This window comes from Salvia splendens, chromosome 9, assembly GCF_004379255.2.
Source record: "Salvia splendens isolate huo1 chromosome 9, SspV2, whole genome shotgun sequence".
Taxonomy (NCBI): Eukaryota; Viridiplantae; Streptophyta; class Magnoliopsida; order Lamiales; family Lamiaceae; genus Salvia; species Salvia splendens.
Genome location: NC_056040.1, coordinates 16,417,218 through 16,438,213, shown reverse-complemented (window position 1 = coordinate 16,438,213; position 20,996 = coordinate 16,417,218). Strand labels below are relative to the sequence as shown.

Here is a 20,996-nt window from a genome sequence, read left to right as displayed (position 1 = left end):
CGGCATCGCCATGTTCTGAACGACTTGAACTTTTGAGGGGTTTGCCTTGAGTCCGTCCTTTGAAACCCAACAACCCAGAAACTTTCCCGAATCTACCAAAAAGGTACACTTTTGGGGATTAAGTTTGAGGTTGGCTTTCTTGAGCACGTTAAGAGTGGACTTGAGGTTGTGCTCGTACTCCGAAGTGCTTTTGCTTTTGACGACTATATCGTCAACATACACTTCGACCTCCTTTCCAATCAGGTGCCGAAAAAGCTTGTCTACCATCCTTTGATAAGTGGCTCCGGCATTCTTTAAACCGAATGGCATCTTTTTATAAGCGAAAATGCCGAAATCAGTAATGAAGGCCGTTTTTGAAGCGTCAATCTCATCCATTAAAACTTGATGGTATCCTTTGTACAGATCAAGAAAACAAAAAATTTCAAAGCCTATCAAAGCTTCTACTTTTTTATCTATGTTCGGAAGGGGATAGCAATCTTTGGGACAGTGCTTATTTAGATCGGTGAAATCTATGCACATCCGCCATCCTCCTTCCTTTTTCTTGATCATGACAGGATTGGCCACCCACGAAGGATACTTCACTTCGAATAACACATCCGCCTTCAATAATTGACGGACTTCGTCATGGATGACTTGACTTCGTTCTGCCGCAAAGAGTCTTTGCTTCTGTTTTATCGGCCGGACTGAAGGATCAATATTTAACCGATGAGTGATTACCTCGGGGGGCACTCCGGTCATGTCCAACGGAGACCATGCAAAGACGTCTTTATACTCCTTGAGGAGCTGGATGGTTTTTTCCCGAAGTAGGGGCGTTCCCGCGAAACCGATCTTAACCGTTCTGGATGGATCGTCTTCGTACAGCTGAACTGTCATCGAGTTCGGCTCCGGTATGACTTCGGTCATCGCCTCTGACTCCGGCTGCTGTGATTGCTATGCTTGGTGGTGCCGATCTGACTGCTCGGCACTTCTAAGCGCAATTTGCAGACATTCCTTTGCTCTCTTTTGGTCACCTCGGATGACCGCTATCCCTCCTTTAGTAGGGATCTTGATGGTGAGGTGATAGGTGGAGCAAACGGCCCGAACTGTGTTGAGCCAGTCTCTTCCCAGGATGACGTTGTACGGGGACCGAGCTTTCACCACGAAAAACTCAATCATCGTACTGGAGCTAGTAGGCGCTTTCCCCACCGTGATCGGAAGGCTGATAATACCTTCAGGGCGGGTGTCCTCCTGGGTGAAGCTCTTCAGGGGAAGCGGAGCCGGACTGAGCCGAGCTGGGTCCACTTCTAGTTTGTCGAAGCACTCTTTAAAAAGAATGCTAACCGACGCTCCTGTATCCACAAACACCCTGTGGATCAGTTTGTTTGCCACTCCGGCTTGGATGACAATGGCGTCTTGGTGAGGAGAGATGGCCGGGACGGGATCAGCAGCCGAGAACGTAATCACTTCGTCCTGCTTCAGCCTTTTATGCGTTGGCTCCTCTCGATTGGAGCCTCTGCGTTCTGACTTTAGGGACGACTTGGTCTTCCCGGCAGGGAGCGCGTCAATAGTCTGGATTACTCCATCATATTGCGGCTCGTCATCGTCTTCGGGATCCGGCTGCCTTTTCGGATCCTGAGGAGCGCAGTTCGCACCACTCTGCTTTTTATTCTTCTTTGGCTGCTTACTTCGGTATTTTTTCAATGTCCCTGCCTTCACAAGAACATCGATACCTGCAGCCAAGTTTCTGCACTCCTCGGTATCGTGACCGTGGTCTTGATGATAGGAGCAGTAGTTATCCTGGGGTCGGCGCGCGGCTGATTTCGTCATCCGCTTTGGCTTTTCGAACAGGTCAGAGTGCAGTTCGAAAATTTCCGCTCTCGGCTTGTTCAGCGGTACGAACTGAGCGGGCGACTTCTCGGGATTGAGACGAGGTCCCAATCTGTCTTGCACCGGAGCCCTTTGAATTCTTTCAAATGGAGTCCGGCGAGGATGCCCCTGATCGCTATGATCGGGCTTCCTTCTGTCTCCTCGGGTCGATGAGCTGTCTAACGACCGTTTGCGACGGTCTGCCTCATCGGCCCGGGAGTACTGGTCCGCAATGTCCCACATTTCCTGAGCTGTCTGCGGACCGCACTCAACGAGCTTCCTGTAGAGAGCTCCGGGCAAGATTCCATTTTGGAATGCCGAGATGACAAGCAGATCGTTGAGATCGTCTACTTGCAGGCATTCCTTGTGGAATCTTGTCATAAAGTCGCTGATTTTTTCGTCGCGACCTTGACGAATGGAAAGCAGCTGAGCCGAAGTGATTCGGGCTTCCGCTTTCTGAAAGAACCTCCTGTGGAAGGCATCCATTAGATCTCGGTAAGATCTGATGCTGCCCTGGGGGAGGCTATCGAACCACCTTCTTGCGTTCCCGATGAGCAGCTCGGGAAACAGCTTGCACATGTGGACCTCGTTGAGACCCTGGTTCGCCATGTTATATTGATAGCGCCCCAAGAAATCGTGAGGGTCCACGAGCCCGTCGTAAGTCATCGACGGAGTTCGGTAGTTCTGTGGTAGGGGAGTTCGGGTGATGTCGTCCGAGAACGGAGTCTTCAGTGCTCCGTACACGGCGAATCCGATATCTCGTCGGTATGGAGGAGATTGAGTTCTCCTGTGATTCCGGTACCGAGGAGGAACAGGAATATGTCGGGGTTGAGGATTCTTTCTCCTGGGAGATGCGACACTACTGCGGTAGTGACTTTCTTGTGCGGAGGGAGAAGGAGAATCCGTCGTTTTCGTCTCCGGCTGCTTTTGGCTTTTTCGCAGGAAGGTTAAGAATTCCTCCTGCTTTTCAGCCAAAAACTGCTTGACAGCCTCATTCAAATCGGGCTGCTGGGAAGACTCAGTGGGACGATTTTTGGAGCGGCTTGTTCCTTCGCCATGAGAACTGGTGGTGGATTTATCCCTAGGCTGTTTTCCCGACCTATGGGATGGATTGGCTTCCTCCTGGTTCTCACGGGCTGGAATACGGGTATTCTGCGATCTGGTATGCATTTTTTGGGTGGAAAAAATGGATCAAAAATTCGCTTTATCACAAATTTTGTTCTCTGTTTCCCACAGACGGCGCCAGTGATGAATCCGCGAATTATTGATGATGATGAATGCTCGTAAAAATAAATTACGACACGGTGAATTTACGTGGTTCGATTTACTGAGGTAAATCTACGTCCACGGGAAGAAGGGAGGGCAAGATTGTATTGCTTGATCTGGGATTACAGCTTACAACACAGACTTGCTATATGATTTTATCTCTAGAGAGCTTAACCCTTTTCTATCTGATCTAAGTTCTATTTATACATTGAACTAAGATCGTGGTTTGCAGCCCCACTAACAAGATCGTGGGTGAGCAATAACTGCTCAATAACTGCTTCATACCACTAAATAGATCGTGGGTATAGTGGAGGTCGTGGAGGCCTTTCATGAGTCCACTAACTCCTAGTTCGGTCGAATGCTGAGACCGAACTGCTGGACTTTACCGATCAACTCTTGCCGATCTGAGAGGAGAGCTTGACTGGTCGGCTTTTACCGAGCTGTAGGCTGAGTCCGAACTCTTTGGTCGTGCCGAACTCTTTGGTGCCGAACAGATACTCTTTCTTGGGCTCTGGGCTGATGGGCCGTCACTGTTATTGGGCTTGCCATTAGGGTTTAGTTCGTACCCCATCAATGCTCTACTTAGACTGAATCAACAATCACTCGCATAATCTATTAGTAGTTAATAATTAAACAATGAGAAAAAACCTGCATAATTTTTTAGAACCCTAAATATGTGTATGCATGAATATTCATGCAACAACTAATCCAATCAACTGTATTCAATGTTAGTTAAAATTCAGACTCCGGATACACATGTGTGTGTGAGATAGAGACACAGAGAGTCCAAGAGTCGAAGAAAATTTTCTTACCTTCTTCTCTTGATCACTTTTCTGATTTATCTATTGATTTGTCAATTGTGTTTGAATTTTCTATGTTGGTATAAATAATCAATTCAATTACAATTTATCAAATATCATCACTAACATGTCATTCAGTACACATGATTTAATTTTCTGGGTATATACAAAGCAATGGCAAGCAAATTATTACAACATTATTATAATTGAATTCATTGTATAATTTACTTTTCCGGTTATTGAGATTTACTCCAACATTAATATTTTTGTGTAAACAGGGTATATTATATTGGGTTTTATTTTTATTTGGAGATAAATATAACCATTTATTGAATAAAAAGGCAAAAGTTATTGGGTGAAGCCATTAGCTAATACAATGGAGAGAAATTGACTTCTAGAGAAAGTTTTGAACCTTTATAAATACCAAATTACTTTGTGTGCTTAGTTAACCATTACGCCTAACATGTTTCCTCTCTCAAATTGAATTGCTTATTATACATGCATGTTCTTACTCATGTTTTTCATTACGTAGTGGAGTAGTTTTTGTTTTTATTACTTTCTCTCATTGGTTTAATTTTGTTATTATATTTGTGAATACAGGAGTACTATTTATTAGATGGACTATAATGTTATCAAAAATACAAAAAAAATAGATGAAGGAACTATAAGAGTACTAGTTACGATATAGTGTATATATGTTCTTATTACTATAAAAATTAAGTATTCGATCATTAAAACTTCCAATATTTCGGCCATTATGCGCTTCTTCACAAAGTAAGCATTATTTTTCCTATTATTTTTCAATATGATAGTACTCCTGTTTATTTTTATCATAAGCAATCATAGTATGGTGCAGCCTTTTTGGCCCTTTTTATTCTTTTTCTTCCCTTGCTGGGGTGCCTGCATAACAACCTTGATAGCTTCATCAAATACAGCCTTCACGTTCTGCAAAATTTGGAGACAGAATGAGAATACATATACTCGATAATGGACATAGAGACAATGTGTTGCAATGGCACCTCTTGTGTCTTGGAACTACATTCAATATAAGCAGATGCTCCAATCATTTTCTTGAGCTCCTCCCCCTTCAAAGTAAAATGGAAATCAACAGTCGTCATCGCTTATATACTGGAGCTTCGAAGCGGATTTAGCCCGTGTAAAAACAAACTATACCTGTGCAGTTGAGATGGGTATTGCCCCAGGGTGCTCGACAAAGAATTGTTCATCCTCTCGAAGATCTGAAAATAAATTAGATTTCACTATTTGTAGTGGTGAACCGTAAAAATATAGTATTTAGTTATGATGTTAATGCTAGAGATATTGATGAAAGGAGATCCTAACCAATCTTTGTTCCGACAAGAATTATTGGAACTTTAGGACCAAAATGCCTCAGCTCAGAAATCCACTGAGCATATTTAAGAAGAAGAAAAGGAAAACTATTAGCAACATGTAACTTTAAATCCATCCAATAAAAAGGGTGAGCATACAGCGAGACAGAAGATGATGATGAAGTGCAGCTCAATTGGTAATGCGCATCCTCTCTAACTAATATGCTAGATGACTTGAGGAACCATTGATATTTGATGACCGTCTTAAAAAATGAAAAAGAAAAAAAAATGATCGAGCAGTAAGAAGATTAACCTTGACGTGGACATTGTTATAACTAGGCTTGGAAATAAGAGAGAATACAAGTATAAAGACATCAGCTTCACGGTAGCTTAGTGGTCTTAATCTATTGTAATCCTCTTGACCTGCTCAACACAAGTAGTAATAAGCTTCTTGAGTAAATTTCTCTACAAGTAAATATAATCAAGTCGAAACTGATCAAGATTAACAAGTACTAATTATTACCAGCAGTGTCGAACAATGATAGATTAACACTATTCCCATCCACCGCCACATTGGCACTAAAATTGTCGAATACAGTTGGGACGTAATCCTATTAATTCATGCCAAAAAGAGGAGACCAATTAATATGTTATCAAGACGAATCGCTAGCACTATAAAATCAAATTCATAAAGCGTTGGATCATTGAAGCCAAATTCAAAAACATTGATGAAGAAATCCTCACTAAGATTTAAGCACATATATATATACTTCAATTTCAACGAATCACAGCCTTGATTTTATTTAGCCCGAGAAAGAAAAAGACCTCACCGTAGGAAAGGTGTTGGTGGTGTAGGAAATGAGCAAGCAAGTTTTACCGACGCCTCCGTCGCCGACGGTGACGCATTTTATGAGCCTAGACGTAGAGGCGCTCATCTCGTCGTCTTCAGCGACTCCTCCTTCACAACCTGTGAACAATCGAGATCATATATTTAAACAATGAGAAAAAAACCTGCAAAAGTAGGGAATCATGACCCTAATATCAGTATTATTTTTTAAAAATATAATTTTGTGTATGCATGAATAGTCATGCAGCAACTATGCAACTTACCTTTTCAATGTCAGTTAAAATTCAGACTCCATACACAGTGAAAAACATGTGTATGATAGACAGACCAAGATTCGAAGAAAAGTTTCTTACCTTCTTCTCTTGATCACTTTTCTAATTTCTCTTTTGATTTGTCATTGTTGTTTGAATTTTCTGTTTATATAATCAATTCAATTACTACAATTTATCAATTAAATATCATCACTAACATTTCATTCAGTACACATGATTTATTTTCTGGGTATATATAGTGCAATGGCAAGCAAATTAATACTTACAATATTATTGTAGTAATTGAATTCATTATAATTTACTTTTCCGACTATTGATATTTACTCCAACAAACACTACAATATTGAATTTTCTTTTTTATTTGGAGATATGTTGAATTTTCATTAAAGAATAATGACTCAATTCAATGGATTGCATACCTTATGTGAGCCCATTTAGCGATGTTTGTTTTGTTTTACACATTTAGTTAGTACTCCATCTAATAGTAGCATATAAAAACAATAGTAATCATATAAATTGACTAATCGATTTGTTTGTTATCTTTATAACGTCAAATATATTACTCATTCATAAAAAGGCAAATAGAACGTTGGTTTTTATAAAAATTGTAAAATAAAAGATGAGTCCAAAATTTTCCAAATAAATAAATACATAATACTTCTCATATTAGTTTGACGTATCAAGAATTTTTAGACGGTGCTCGAACCCCAATCCTTCTATCAAAAATTTCGGCCAATCAAATAGCCTCACACACAAGTTTTTGTACGGTAAATCTACAAAATTTTCAAGAATCTGGAGACAAGTAGGAGGTCAAAGCTCTTCATCGGAACTAGGAAAATCTAACTCAATCATCTTAACACCAACCTCTTTGGTGTTCTTTTCTTGGGACTTCTTAGGATCTGTTTTCAATCTCTTGGCATCTGGTTCTTGGCCTTGTCTGAACCTGACCAACCAGATACAGAGGATTTTCAGCAAGAAATAGGAACAAATTTTTCTAAACAAGAAATACAACACAAAACTTTTCCCTACATGTTGTTGTCTGGTCTACTCGTTTGCTGACGTGGAAGGCTAGCGGCTTTGTTCAATTTGATATCCCTTTCCGCTGTAATTTAAGTGCAATGACCAAAATATGCGACCAAATCAAATGGAATCGAAAAAAGTGATATTTGAATGTTATCTAATCATGAGTATTCTGGATTAAACTGAAGTTAATGAACTAGTGGTTTTTGGGAGAATTGTGTAATTCAATAAATCTTTTGTTTACTAGATTGGATAATCCAAAACAGGATTATAAGAAAAGCAATAATACAATACCTGTGATGTGATTCATAAACCTTATTCCTTGAGAGTGTACATTTGTTGTCACTTTGTCTGCCTTGCTGCAAGGACATAAGTTGATAGATACTTCAGATATTGCAGCAAGAAATATAGAGAATTTATTGGAAGCGCATTCTTTTAAGTATAACAAACATTCTTGAGATTGGACAAAAACGTAGTAGCATTGAAAAATGAATCAGTTCAAGGAGACCTCAATGCCCTCTTAAGTCCTTCCACAGACAATAACTTGGTAGACTTTGTTGAGCTTGTTTTCGCTTCTGTAGGTTTCACCACATAGATTCCTTCAGACTTGAGATAATCTCTGAAGCCTGTCCTTAAATTCCTGGTAGATGGAACACAATAGTTATGTAACAAGAACTGTAACAATGACAGCAGATGAAACTATGATCACTTACCCTCCTTTGAGCTCTGTCCTTGTAGATGTGTATTTCTTCGAAGAATTCTGACAAAATAAACAACGAGTTAGCATAAACAAATCATATTCATTTGGGATTGATTAAGGCGGGTTGATAGCCAATAGCTTTGTTCTGGCAGTACATGTGCGTGGAAGTTGCAGAATTTTCTACGCCGTCTGCAGATGGAGAAAAATGTATTAGTAATTTGGATAAGTTATTCAATGTATAATTCAGAAATGCAATCAACTAAAAGCTGAAAATGTTCTTTTTTCTTGGATGATCAAAAGGTTAAAAGAATAAATCAGTAAATTTCTCCTCATTGCTTATATCATAGCCACAAAAAAAGTTTCTATAAAGTAGACTAACAATGAGAAACTGAGGAAAACCATTTTAAACAATGAAAATATCAGAGAACAAGCTCAGCAAAGAAACCAATGTCCTTTTGACATTTATTGACACGATCACATCAGAGCAATATAGCATAAATTTGGCGTACTTGTCAATAACTGCTGTGCAAGGGGCTCCATCCTTTCCTTTTCCCTGACAAACCCCCATATCTGCAGAAGTGCCTAGCTTCAGAATATGCTTAGCGGCAAAGATACTCAATGAAAATGTTCCCTGAAACAGTTGTAAAAAAAAGTGAAAAATCTTGAAAGGAAACAACCACCATATCACAGAATGTCAAATCTCATACTGGTTTATCTTTGCGGACGCTGCAATTGAGTAAAGCAAAGATGGTTCCTACTTTCGCCTCACAGCTCTTCTGATATGCATCCCCAAACAAGAAGAGAGAAATGGTCTCATCACCTAAGCATCCAATTTTCCAAATTGCAAAAGTCTTTCCTATGGAACTCATCCTCGGTGCACCCTTTTCTGCTAAAACACCAATAGTGGCCCAACACCCAGACAGAGTATCTCCTTTTATCAAATTCCTGGAATATAATAAATAAATGTTCTGCTGTCAATAACAGTGTTTTAATAGCACCTATAACACAAAATTTGACTTCTTTTCAAATTGCTTACTTTATTGTGTCTAACTGAACATATTTAATATCCGATAAATGGTTGCTCAACTCAACACGGGAGACCACTGGATTCCTGAACAAGGAAAAATGAATTTCTATTAAAATATAGAGTATATATGAAGAGATTACACTTCTTGAATATAGAAGTTTGAACAAGAGCAGTCTTTTCATCTAAAATAGGCTTGTAAATACACAAATTTAGCAGAAAGTATATGCAAAATGGAATCCACTTGTACCAAACTCCCAACGTTTGTATAGCATATCATTGTAGTCAAGATAGAGACAGAGCGCATATCTCATTTAAATTTTTCAAAAAAAATCGTGCAAATTTGCAGAAAGCATTTTAATTCCACGAAGCTCTGTGCCCTCATACTACAGCAGCTAATATCGGTAGCATTGCTTAAATTGGAAATGGCATTATTAACAATTATCAAATCAAGTAAAATTGAAACCTACTGGATTCGCAATCCTGAAAACTTCTCAACTTCGATATCTTTTGAGCCGTTGCTCTTGCTCTTCCCAGAGCTCTGAGCTCTCTTGGCATCTTTCGCATCATAATCAAGGCAATCTCCCACCACATCTCGGAAAGCAGACAAATTCATAGGCCCAGTTCGCTGTGGCCTCCCATCATCTGATAAATACCCTAAGGTACACGCATATTCATTCAACACATTATTTACCACGAATTTCCAAAACATCCCCATTTCCAAATACAGGGAAACTTTAAAAAATCAGATAAGTCTAATCTAATCGAAAGATGAATAACAATTCTCAGATTGTACTATCAAATCCACATATTTATTTCATGTTCGGCGCCGTATATAGGAAACAGCTCGAATCGAGGGCTACGCCAACACAATATCCGCATGTTACATACCAGTGCCAGATCATACACACAACGGTATAGAGAATTGAAAATCGAAGCAGAAAGAGAGAGATACAGAGAATTTCTGCTTCAATCGCAAAAAAAAAACTATCAGCAGTGTGTGTGACATTGATTGTGAGGTACCTGATGGAGAAGCCGGCGGCGTTTCGAGCACGCGATCCTCGAGCGACAGGAGAAGATCAAGATCGTCTTGGTGGGTAGGTGTCGACATTGTCTTCTCTGATTACTGAGTTAACAACGCTTGATTTCTATATTTGTGTCTGGTTTGAGAAAATGAAAATGGGGATCCAAACTGAACTAGGGTTTTAGATTTTCATTCATTTTGCGGGGAATTTTGAAATTTTTGGAGGGAAGAGCAATGAAATTCTTATCATTTTCATTTTCTTAATAGTTTCAAACATTTCTATATTTTTTGGTTGATTTTATAAATAGCTAAGAAATTGCTCCCTCCGTCCGCGAAATATTATCCAGTTTTATCATTTTTGTCCGTCCGTGAAAAGGTGTCCACTTTGCTTCTTTTTTTCCCCCTATTTTTGGTAAATAAACCTCACTTTTTAATAACTACTTACATTCATGTTTTATTATAAAACTAATATATAAATATGGGACTCACGTTCTACTAACTTTTTCAACTCACTTTTCTTCATATTTCTTAAAATATGTGTCAAGTTAAACTTGGACAATATTTCATTGGCTGAGGGAGTACAATATTTGTATGAAATTAGTTATTAAACTTAACTAACTCAACATAAATAGTTATCATTTGAGATTTAATTTCGTTTTTTTAATATTTTATTTCATATTTTAGATTTAATTTCCTTTTCTTCACATGGCAATGAAAATGTCACATCATATTTTCTATTATGTTAATTTAATAAATCTAATATACCACTATCTCAATCCGCGAATAGGAGCTCCACATTTCCATCTTTAGTTCGTCCGCCAATAGAAATCCCTTTTCATTTTTCCGTAAACGGTAATAAGGTCTCCAATCATTATACACTGGTACTATATATTAGTATAAAAAATTATTATTTGTTAAATATAACTCAGTCCCTCCCATTTTAGGAGTCTCATTTGAGTTCGACACGAGTTTTAAAAAATATAAAGGAAAGTAAGTGAAAGAGATAGTGGAATGTATGTCTTACTTTTATATATTAGTTCTACAATAAAATGTGAGTGGAAAAATTGTTAGTGAAATGTGGAGCCTATTATCATTTATGAAATATTCTACCAGAATTCTTAAAGTGGGATATCGAAAAAATGGTCAATTGAGACTCCTAAAGTGAGACAGAGGGAATATATAACATATTTGTACATTATTCTTGGGTAACAATGATTTATCTAAATCAACCTCAAAACATTCCAATCAAGGGTGAACACATGTGACACTTGGCTAAGACTTAAGCTCTTACTCAATTTTTCTTTTCTTTTCTATTTCTAGATTTTAAAAATGTTAGAAAATCATGTTAAGCCCTTACTAACTTCACCAAACAACAAATTCCTATTCTTGTAGTCTTTACTATAAACTTTTTCTATGTCCGCCCCTATTCCAATACTATATAATCTCGATGAAATATATGTGATCATACCTTCAAAAGTTCAAACTTTTCCCTATCTTTTTTTTTTGTGACGGACACCCCACACCTCTCTTCTTTTAGTCATTAGAAAATGTCTTTCTTTTGTTGTTGGTATATGTATATGTGTGAAATGGCAATAGGGAGCACCAGGGTGCCACCATAGTTAGAGTGACAATGTACCATCAATTACATCCGTTGGATCTCTACATAGACGCGTCAGATTGATCTGTAGAAATAGAGTCCGAATTGCATGTTAATGTACTCATTCTGTCCCATTAGAAATGAAACGTTTTCCTTTTTGGTCCGTCCCATTAAAAATGAAACGTTTCTAAAAATAGAAACAATACCCTCTCTACTTTTTCTTCTCTCTTACTTTACTCTCTCTTCATTAACTCACAAAACAACACTACATAAAATCTCGTGCCGAAAAGCAAATGTTGCATATTTAATGGGACGGAGGGAGTATTAGATATTTCTTGCTAAGGGTATATTTGTCCGTCCATATTAATTTGATTTGAATCGGTTATGGACATCCACTAATTCAGGGAACATATTTTTTGTAAATCAAATTCTAAATGAGAAGAGACTCTCTCTCTCCCCACTCTCCATTCCCCCATGACGCCGATTTCGATGGCTAAATTCCAAGAAACTACCTCCGGGGAGGTAGTATCCGCCATTTGTTCCCACAAAAAAAGAGTTTCCAGAAAGGGGAAAGACGCGAGAGCTTGTCGCGTGTTTACTTATAGACGCGTCTCCCTCTCGCGTCTCTAAAATGAAACACGCATGACGAATTAGCGTCTCTAAACATACCCGCATCAGGCTGATGCGTGTCTCCCTTGGAACAAAAGCAGGTCAGGCACTGGCATGAAGGGCCCCAGCGGCACCGACACCGGCGCCGGAGGATTCAATTCGAGAGGGAGGTGCGAAGAGAGGGAGAGGGAGAGGGAGAGGCTCTGGGCGGGATGGTCGAAAACGAGGCTGATGTCTTGAATAGCGGGATCGGCGGCGGCGTTGGCGTAGATGTGTTGGTGATGATGATTGTTGAAGGTCTGGTTGTTGAAGATTAGAGATGGATCGTAGAGAGGGATGAAGGTGTCTACTTATTCGTGGAATTTAGCCAGAAAAAGAGTGTAACAGTGAAAGAGATGAGGTGATGATGAAATGAGAGGCTGCCAGTGCCATCATGTTAATCTCTCTCAGTATATACGATTCTCCTCTCTCATTTTTACTTTGTTTTCCCAATAAATTGAAACACGCTGTTGCCTCACGCGTGTATACATTGAAACACGTTGTTGCCTCTCGCGTGTTTAAATTGAAACACGCATGGGCCTAACGCGTGTTTAATATTGATACACGCGACAAGCTCTCGCGTCTTTCCCCTTTCTGGAAACTCTTTTTTTGCGGGAACAAATGGCGGATACTACCTCCCCGGAGGTAGTTTCTTGGAATTTAGCCCGATTTCGATACCAAAGGAAGACGCCAGGGTTGAAGATTAAAAGCAATTCTCCCACCGGATTCTCTGCAATTTCTCTTGAGGTTTGTAGGGTTTATAGGATTTTCACAATCGCGCCTCCACTACTCTCATAAATCCTTATGTTCTTTCTGTTCCGATATATTTTCGTTCGACATATGCGGTTTTTGGTGGGGTTTACAACGACCCCAATTTTCACTTCGTTGTTGAGGGTTTTATTGACATGGGTGGAGCATAGTTGCAAGTGTTTCTACTCTAGTTTTGCCATGGAAAGAGTCGGCGGATTTCTAATACAATTTTGTCATTCAGTTGTCACGATTTTTAGGACGATTTCGCCGTCACTAAGGCCTGGTTGTGCATCTCCATTCCGATTTTGGTGTTTTCATCCTTATGTTTTTTGTTGTGGCTTTTTAGTGTATGTTATAAATGTTATAATTGCTTGCTTTTTCCTTGGTAATTGCTTGATAATACTAGAAGTGTTGCTTCTCTTTTTTGTTGTCGAAAGATTGGGTGGCTATCTATTTTAACTACGTCGTTGAGTTGGTGCTATTTTTAGGTCAATTTTTGCCATTGCTGGGACTTGGTTCTGCATCCCCATTCTGATTTTGATATTTTGGTCCCAATGTTTTCGGTTGTGGAATTTTGCAAATCTGAAAAATTGTTCAATTAATGTGAGTTGCTTGTATTTTGTTTGATAATTGCTTGCTTATTCCTTCGTAAGTGTTGTTGCTCTGATTTTTGGGTCGATTTTGTTAGGTAGCTTGTTTTATGGTTGAAATCGCTTACTTTGTGATAAAACATTGCTTGCTTTTTCTTTCGTAATTGCTTGATAATCATGGAAGTGTTGCTGCTCTGATTTTTGGGTCGATTTTGTTAGGTAGCTTATTTTATGCTTGAAATTGCTTGCTATATGATAAAAAATTGCTTGTTTTTTCTTTCGTAATTGCTTGATAATCATGGAAGTGTTGTTTCTCTGATTTTTGGGTCAGTTTTGTTAGGTAGCTTGTTTTATGCTTGAGCATTACTGATTTGCATATTACAATTAAAAAAATTGCTTGTTTCTTTATACGAATTTGCATCCTCTTCAATGAGATTTGCTTGCTTTTCAAAACCTCATATTAAAATTAGTTATCTTCTAGAATTTGCATCATATTTGGTATAGTGATCTTGCTTTCCAAAGTATATGTAATTGCATATTACTGGACATTATGTTGGGTAATATACTATGTAATATAATGTACTAATATTTATTATATGCAATGTAATATTTGAAAATTAAAACTATACACTGCGCATGTTTATAATAAATTTCAATTGATTTTTGTTTTTTTTGCAGGTTTATGGAAATCGAAGAATATGATGACTTGTTGTGGATCAAATTTGTTACATTTACATGTGATGGATGGAAGTCAATGTATTTTTCTATTTCAATAATATTTCTATGTAATGTAAACTCTACAACAATTATTTCATGATTAATGCAATAACAAGTTGTATAAAATGCAGACTCTTTTATATTGTAATGCGTTGTACTGCACGTATTAAAAAAATGTAAACTTCAAATATGAAGTACGAGTACTTCATAAATCACGTTCTACTAACAAATAATATCACGTAACAAGCAAATTCAAGCAATATAACGAGCAATGGAGAACAACTACGAAGGTACTCCACTTGTTTTCGCCCACTCCAGTTATGCCACCAAAATCTGATTTGGACGGTTTTATTCTTCCATAAATTCAAGCAATTAAGAGTATGGTAGATAAGGTTAGTTATTATTCTTCCTAATATTATGGCATGTACATTAATTTAGTAACAAGCAAATTCTAAGACATTACACTGCAATATGATAGGCATACTGTATGCGCTAACAAATAATATCATGCATATGAAAAAATTATGGGTAAAGAAATAAAGGAAATCAAATAATCGACATTATAAAAGAGAAATAAATCTATAACTTTTACAAAAAATAATGTACATGCCATAATATTAGGAAGAATAATAACTAACCTTAGGGCATCAGTAACCCCGTCCCCATTTCCGGCCCCAAGTCCCCTCCACGTCATCATTCCTCTACAGTTGCGGCCCAGGCCACAACTGCTGTAACCCTGCAGGTTGCGGCCCGGGCCGCAACTAATAAATGACACTATTCACAACTCCAACCTATTTTGAAATTAAAATAAAAAACGCTGTAAATTTATAACACGGAAAATTTAATTTCATCGAATACTGCAAAATTACAACATATAAATTTTCAAACTGAAAATAAAATACATGAAAACATAACGTCAATGCTGGAAAACGTTGTTGCGAGTCCAAATTTCTTCGATTAGATCGGCTTGGAGGCGAGTGTGTTGTTCCTCTTGGCGCATCGCAGCTGAACGAGCCATGACATTGCGGATGTCGTGAGGAAGGCCCTGCACGGGCGGCTCGGTGACAACGTAGTTACTCCCGGTGCTGGCGAGCGGATCGTCGCTCCACAAAGTGACGTTATCTTGTTCGTCCTCAACGATCATGTTATGCATTATGATACATGCATACATTGTGTCGGCGATGTTTGACCGCTGCCAACCACGGGCCGCTCCCTTCACGATAGCCCACCGCGCTTGGAGGACTCCGAATGCACGCTCGACATCTTTCCGAGCCGCCTCTTGCCTTTGGGCAAACATTGCCCTCCGATCGGTTGTCGGAGCTGTGATAGTCTTCACGAACACGGGCCATCGAGGGTAGATCCCGTCTGCCAGATAGTACCCCATATTATACCGACGGTGGTTGGCCGTGAACTCTACGTTCGGTGCTCGCCCAGCACACAAGTCGTTGAACAATGGAGACTCGTTCAACACATTGAGGTCGTTGTTGGACCCCGCGACACCAAAGTAGGCATGCCAGATCCACAATCTGCAATCGGCAACGGCCTCCAACACAATCGTGGGATGTGTGCCCTTGTGCCGCTAGTGTATTGTCCTCTCCAAGCCGTTGGACAATTCTTCCACTGCCAGTGCATACAGTCGATGCTTCCAAGCATCCCCGGGAAGCCGTGGGCCCGCTCGTGCATGTCGACCAACTTGCTAACGTCGTCGGTCGTTGGCTTTCTCAAGTACGTATCCTTGAATGCTTCGACGACTGCCCGACAGAATCTAGCGAGGGACTCCCGTCCAGTAGGCTCGCTTACATGGAGATACTCATCGAACATATCTGATGTAGTTCCGTAAGCGAGTTGACGAATGGCAGACGTGCATTTCTGCAACGTCGATATACTTTCCCGGCCCACAGCATCGGTAGTTTGGCAGAAATACGGGTCACGAGCTACAACGGCGTTGACAATGCGTATGAACAAAGGCCTCCGCATCCGGAACCGGCGACGGAACATCTGATCACTCCATCGCGGATCTCTAGAGAAATAATCCGTGAAAAGCCGCAAGGCAGCTTGTTCACGGTCTCGGTGAATATACATCCGGGTACGTGGTACCCGGGTTCGTTGTTCGTTCCGAGCTTGAATAGCAGCTTGGAAGCGTTCAACTTCGTTGTTCATTTCTTCTTGGATTGCCGGTACCGCCTCTCCTAACACTCGGGTCAATTGATCTTCGAATATTCTTTGACGAGGAGGCATTTTTTCGAATTTTAGGAAGAGATTTGAAGTTGAATGTGAAGTTGAATGTGTATGAAAATGGTGTAGTATTTATAGAAAAAAATTTCGAATTTAAAATAAAAAAAAATATTTGGTTGCGGCCCGGCCCGTCACCGTGCAACGCTGGGCCGGGACGCGGGACTTGCGGCCCGTCTCCGTGCAACCCCGTCCCGGGCCGGGACGCGGGACGCTCCCCAGGCCGGTCACGCGTCACCGGGACGGTCCTGAGCCGTGCCGCACTTCCGTGTAATGCATGGGACGGGCCGGGACTCGCAATTTGCGGCCCGGCCCCAAGCGTTACGCATGCTCTTATCTACCATACTCTTAATTGCTTGAATTTATGGAAGAATAAAACCGTCCAAATCAGATTTTGGTGGCATAACTGGAGTGGGCGAAAACAAGTGGAGTACCTTCGTAGTTGTTCTCCATTGCTCGTTATTGATCTTGTACAGAAAGTAAGGTAGAGAGAGAGTACTCGTTAAAACAAGTGGTGCGAATGAAAATGAGGTTCAACGCGCGTATATATAGTGTGTTCGAAAAAAAAAAAAAAATTTAAATCCGACGCTGGTTTGTCGCCGATCCGGGACGCACAATGCCGCCCGTGAGGATCGGCGTCGGAACCGGCGTCAGCGCGGGAATCGGCATGGCGACGCCGATTTTGACGCCGATTTCGCCCACGCCGGTTCCAATGGTTCGGCGTCAAACCGGCGTGGGCGAAAAATCGGCGTGGCGGTGGTGACGCCGGTTATTGTGGATGCTCTAATACCCCTCCACGCCTAATCCCATATTTTTTGTATATAATTATTATGCCAGGTGGCAGTTTATATATCATAGGATCCACATCTCACCCAAAATCTAATGGCTCATATTGGTGGCACAGTGTCACCCAAAATAGCTTTGTCATTTTAACATCTCCCCGTGAGAATATTTTAATTTGCATGTGGAATATTAGTCGTCACATGGAATTAAAAAGAAATTTGAATTAAACTTACAAATATAATAATTAGTTTATGTTCTAAGAACTATAAATCACTTACAAACTTGTTGACCATATTATCCTCAGTGGAGGATAATACGGTAGAGAGGACACAGTAGTAAGAGGGAGGGGAGGGCTTAAGCACATGCCAACAAAAAAAATTATTCCTTTTTTCTACTTCAAATTTTTTTGAAAATTTCTAAAGCAAGCTTCAGCCCTTGCCAAGATAGTGCCTTTGAAGACTAAATCTACAAAAATTTAATGGTAGAGAGGGCTGAATTAAACCTGGAAAGTGAAAATTTTTAGAAGAAAATATTGAGGAAAAATGGCCGTCCAATGAAGGAAGAAGGAAGAAGATAACATTTAATATTATATTATTATATTATACAGTTGCTTTATTGAATGTTGTGTCTATATGTTTATTGACTTTAAAAATTACAGTATTAGTAAATTCACTAAAAATCCATAATTTGATAGTATTAAAAATTAATAATAATTGACTAAAAAGAAAAAAAAGCAATTGAGGTCGACCGAAAAAGTTATTAATGGCTTCAACTTATTCCTATATAATCAGTACAATTTATCATGGATCAATTTTAATTTTTAAGTTCAGTTTTTTCTTTATTTTTTTTTCAATTATGTAAATGTTTATATTTTATAGTAATTCTTTATATTTACTTTATTATGAAAATTTGAGAATAAAATATAAAAAATATGATTGGATGTGTAGTATAGTATAATTCATATATATAAAGTTATGTGATTTATTAAAAAATAGATTCCTTTTCCTGGCTTTTAAAATATTTGGGTTAAAATTTTTATTCTAAGTTTGAATTTAAGTTGTTCAAAGTTAGAAGTTGATTCAAATAACATTTACACTCTTTAAAAAGTACTATCACCGTCCCATTCAAGATGTCCACATTTACTTTTTAGTTTGTCTCATTCAAGATGTTCATTTTTTATATTTTGAATTAAATTTATCTATCATCTTTCCTCATTAAAATGTTCAATCACTTTTCCATTCTTCTTTATCACAAATAACTATTACACCTAAAATTACGTGTCACTCAAGAATATGACCATCTTGAATGAGACGGAGGGAGTAGTATAATTTAATCTGTGAGAACACTCAGTACTCAATATTCACCGTTTTAGTAAAAATAAATAAAAATATAATATGAAATGCGCTAATATTTTGATGATATACTTTTTTTGTCATGCTATAAAGCGAAGTTTTCTTTTAGACATGAGATTTTATGTAGTGTTTTTTAGGCTTAAGTAAGGAAAGAAAAAAGTATAGATGGTGATGTTTCTAATTAAGGAAACGGGTCAGTTTAGGTGGACGTCCCAAAAAGAAAACGAGTCCCCTTAAGTGGATGGGGAATATTACTTTTTAGAGGGAACATCATTTTAGGTCTACGAACTTTGACAAAGTATCATTTTAGGTCCGTAAACTTTGAAAATCTTATTTTAGGTCCGTGAACTTTGAGTTAGTATCATTTTAGGTCCTTTTTACTATTTCCAAGTTTTTTTGGACGAAAATACCCTCAATACCTTAAATATATATATATTTTTAATAAATTTATCATATACTCAAATTTTTTTATAAATATCTTTACAATATATTTTTGACAAATTTTCTAAATATAATTTGACCTTAAATATTATCACTTAATTTTGTGACATGCAAGTAAAATTGCTTTTTCATTTTTTTATCTTATTTTTTTTAATGTTGAATAAATAACTTTTCTCTAATAAAAAAAATTGAATAAAGATCTTTTCTTGCATGTCACAAAATTAAATTATAATATTGAAGATCAAATTATATTTAGAAAATTTGTCAAAAATATATTGTAAAGATATTTATAAAAAGATCTTTATTCAATTTTTTTATTATTAAAGAAAAGTTCTTTATTCAATTTTAAAAAAAATTAATATAAAAAATTGAAGAAGCAATTTTACTTGCATGTCACAAAATTAAGTGATAATATTTAAGGTCAAATTATATTTAGAAAATTTGTCAAAAATATATTGTAAATATATTTATAAAAAATATGAGTATATGATAAATTTATTAAAAATATATATTTTTTAAGGTATTGAGGGTATTTTCGTCCTAAAAACTTGGAAATAGTAAAAAGGACCTAAAATGATACTAACTCAAAGTTCACGGACCTAAAATAAGATTTTCAAAGTTCACGGACCTAAAATGATACTTTGGCAAAGTTCGTTGACCTAAAATGATGTTCCCTCTACTTTTTAATATATATAGTGAAGCCTCCGCTAAGAAATTTTTCTGCGTCTGCAACTGATTATCCTACTTTTGACTCGGTGATATTAGATTTATAGATCTTTGGATCTTATATTCTTACCTTATTGAAGAGAAGTTTCTACATAAATCCTGATAGTGCTCTCATTATTTGTATTTATTTCATTGATTTTTTTATTTAGGTACTAGTAAATTGCTACTTCTAATATATACATTTTGCAAATAGAGAACAGTTGATCATTCGCAGTCCTTAAAGCAAAGCCACCCCCTCCAAACAAATTAAACTTAATAGTAATATCAAAACTATTAACAAGTCAAATACAAAAATACCATTAAGCAGCAAATATGCCATCCCATACATAAAACATGTGAAGAATATCACTTTGAAGAATATCAATGAACTAGAGTCATGGTTACCTAACGATTGCATATTATTTAAAAATCACACAAATACCCTATCTAGTAACTAGTCATCATCAAGAAGTTGACAATGAAAAATTATAAAGGACAAAAACCATACGACCAGGTTATCCACGACACTAAACCGTCCCTTAAATTACTATTTGCAGGCCCCACTGTACTTTTTTACTCCATCCCTTAACTAAGGGACGGAACCTGCAACCCTCCGTCCCTAAAATTACTATTCATTCAATTTCATTTTTTAATTTTATTTCCAACCAAATTCAATTAAAAAAACACACTTCATTAAAAAAAAAATAAAATTACAACATAAAAATAATACAACTTAACATTCAAAAAATAAAAAAAGACATAATTAAAATCATAAAAAAATAATAATGACATAATTTAAAATACAATTTTACAGAAAATAAAAAAAACTACTCCGCTGGCGAATCATCCCCCGGAGGCGGTGGAAGTGCACTGAAGCCGTGAGGAGGCGGAATGCCAAGTTGTGCCGCCATAAACGCAACTCCGTTAAGCCAGACTTGGTATTGGGCGGGCGTAAAGCGGGAAGTGTCCGCCATTGTGGCGGTCATGTACATGGCCATAAGGGAGTTGGGGGGTCCTCCCGAGCCCGAGCCCGCCTGGCTTAATTCGGCTCTGCC

The 20,996-nt window shown here is 38.1% G+C and overlaps 1 protein-coding gene and 1 long non-coding RNA gene across 4 annotated transcripts; one reads left to right on the top strand and one right to left on the bottom strand.

Annotated features, from left to right (window-relative positions):
* Positions 1-4,725: 4,725 nt before the first annotated feature.
* On the bottom strand, positions 4,726-10,323 carry LOC121748545 (protein MCM10 homolog). 2 transcript variants are annotated; one of them, XM_042142972.1, is made up of 15 exons: positions 10,126-10,323; positions 9,573-9,759; positions 9,115-9,189; positions 8,786-9,023; positions 8,588-8,709; positions 8,234-8,267; positions 8,092-8,138; positions 7,923-8,018; positions 6,070-6,169; positions 5,763-5,850; positions 5,553-5,662; positions 5,253-5,316; positions 5,085-5,149; positions 4,931-4,996; positions 4,726-4,856 (listed from the first exon to the last, which is right to left on the bottom strand). In XM_042142972.1, the coding sequence occupies exons 1-15, from the start codon at positions 10,211-10,213 to the stop codon at positions 4,752-4,754; spliced, it is 1,485 nt and encodes a 494-aa protein (XP_041998906.1). In that variant the 5' UTR covers positions 10,214-10,323; the 3' UTR covers positions 4,726-4,751. The 2 variants fall into 2 exon arrangements, with proteins under 2 accessions (XP_041998906.1, XP_041998907.1); XM_042142973.1 differs by lacking the exons at positions 4,726-4,856; positions 4,931-4,996; positions 5,085-5,149; ... (2 more) ...; positions 5,763-5,850; positions 6,070-6,169 and adding exons at positions 6,990-7,301; positions 7,388-7,460; positions 7,673-7,737 and having other exon boundaries at positions 7,887-8,018.
* Positions 10,324-12,052: 1,729 nt separating this feature from the next.
* On the top strand, positions 12,053-14,554 carry LOC121746954. 2 transcript variants are annotated; one of them, XR_006039091.1, is made up of 2 exons: positions 12,053-13,118; positions 14,390-14,554. It is a non-coding gene; the product is annotated as an uncharacterized LOC121746954 (long non-coding RNA). The 2 variants fall into 2 exon arrangements; XR_006039092.1 differs by having other exon boundaries at positions 12,053-13,404.
* The last annotated feature ends 6,442 nt before the right edge of the window (positions 14,555-20,996 follow it).

What these genes read in the sequence shown, in the direction of transcription:
- LOC121748545 (XM_042142972.1), bottom strand. Translation starts at nt 10,213, where the DNA reads ATGTCGACACCTACCCACCAAGACGATCTTGATCTTCTCCTGTCGCTC. An exon ending in AGCTCAACAAAGTCTACCAA is followed by an intron (nt 6,170 to 7,922) that starts GTTATTGTCTGT and finishes CGACGAGATGAG; the next exon opens with CGCCTCTACGTCTAGGCTCA. An exon ending in ATCATTGTTCGACACTGCTG is followed by an intron (nt 5,663 to 5,762) that starts GTAATAATTAGT and finishes TGTGTTGAGCAG; the next exon opens with GTCAAGAGGATTACAATAGA.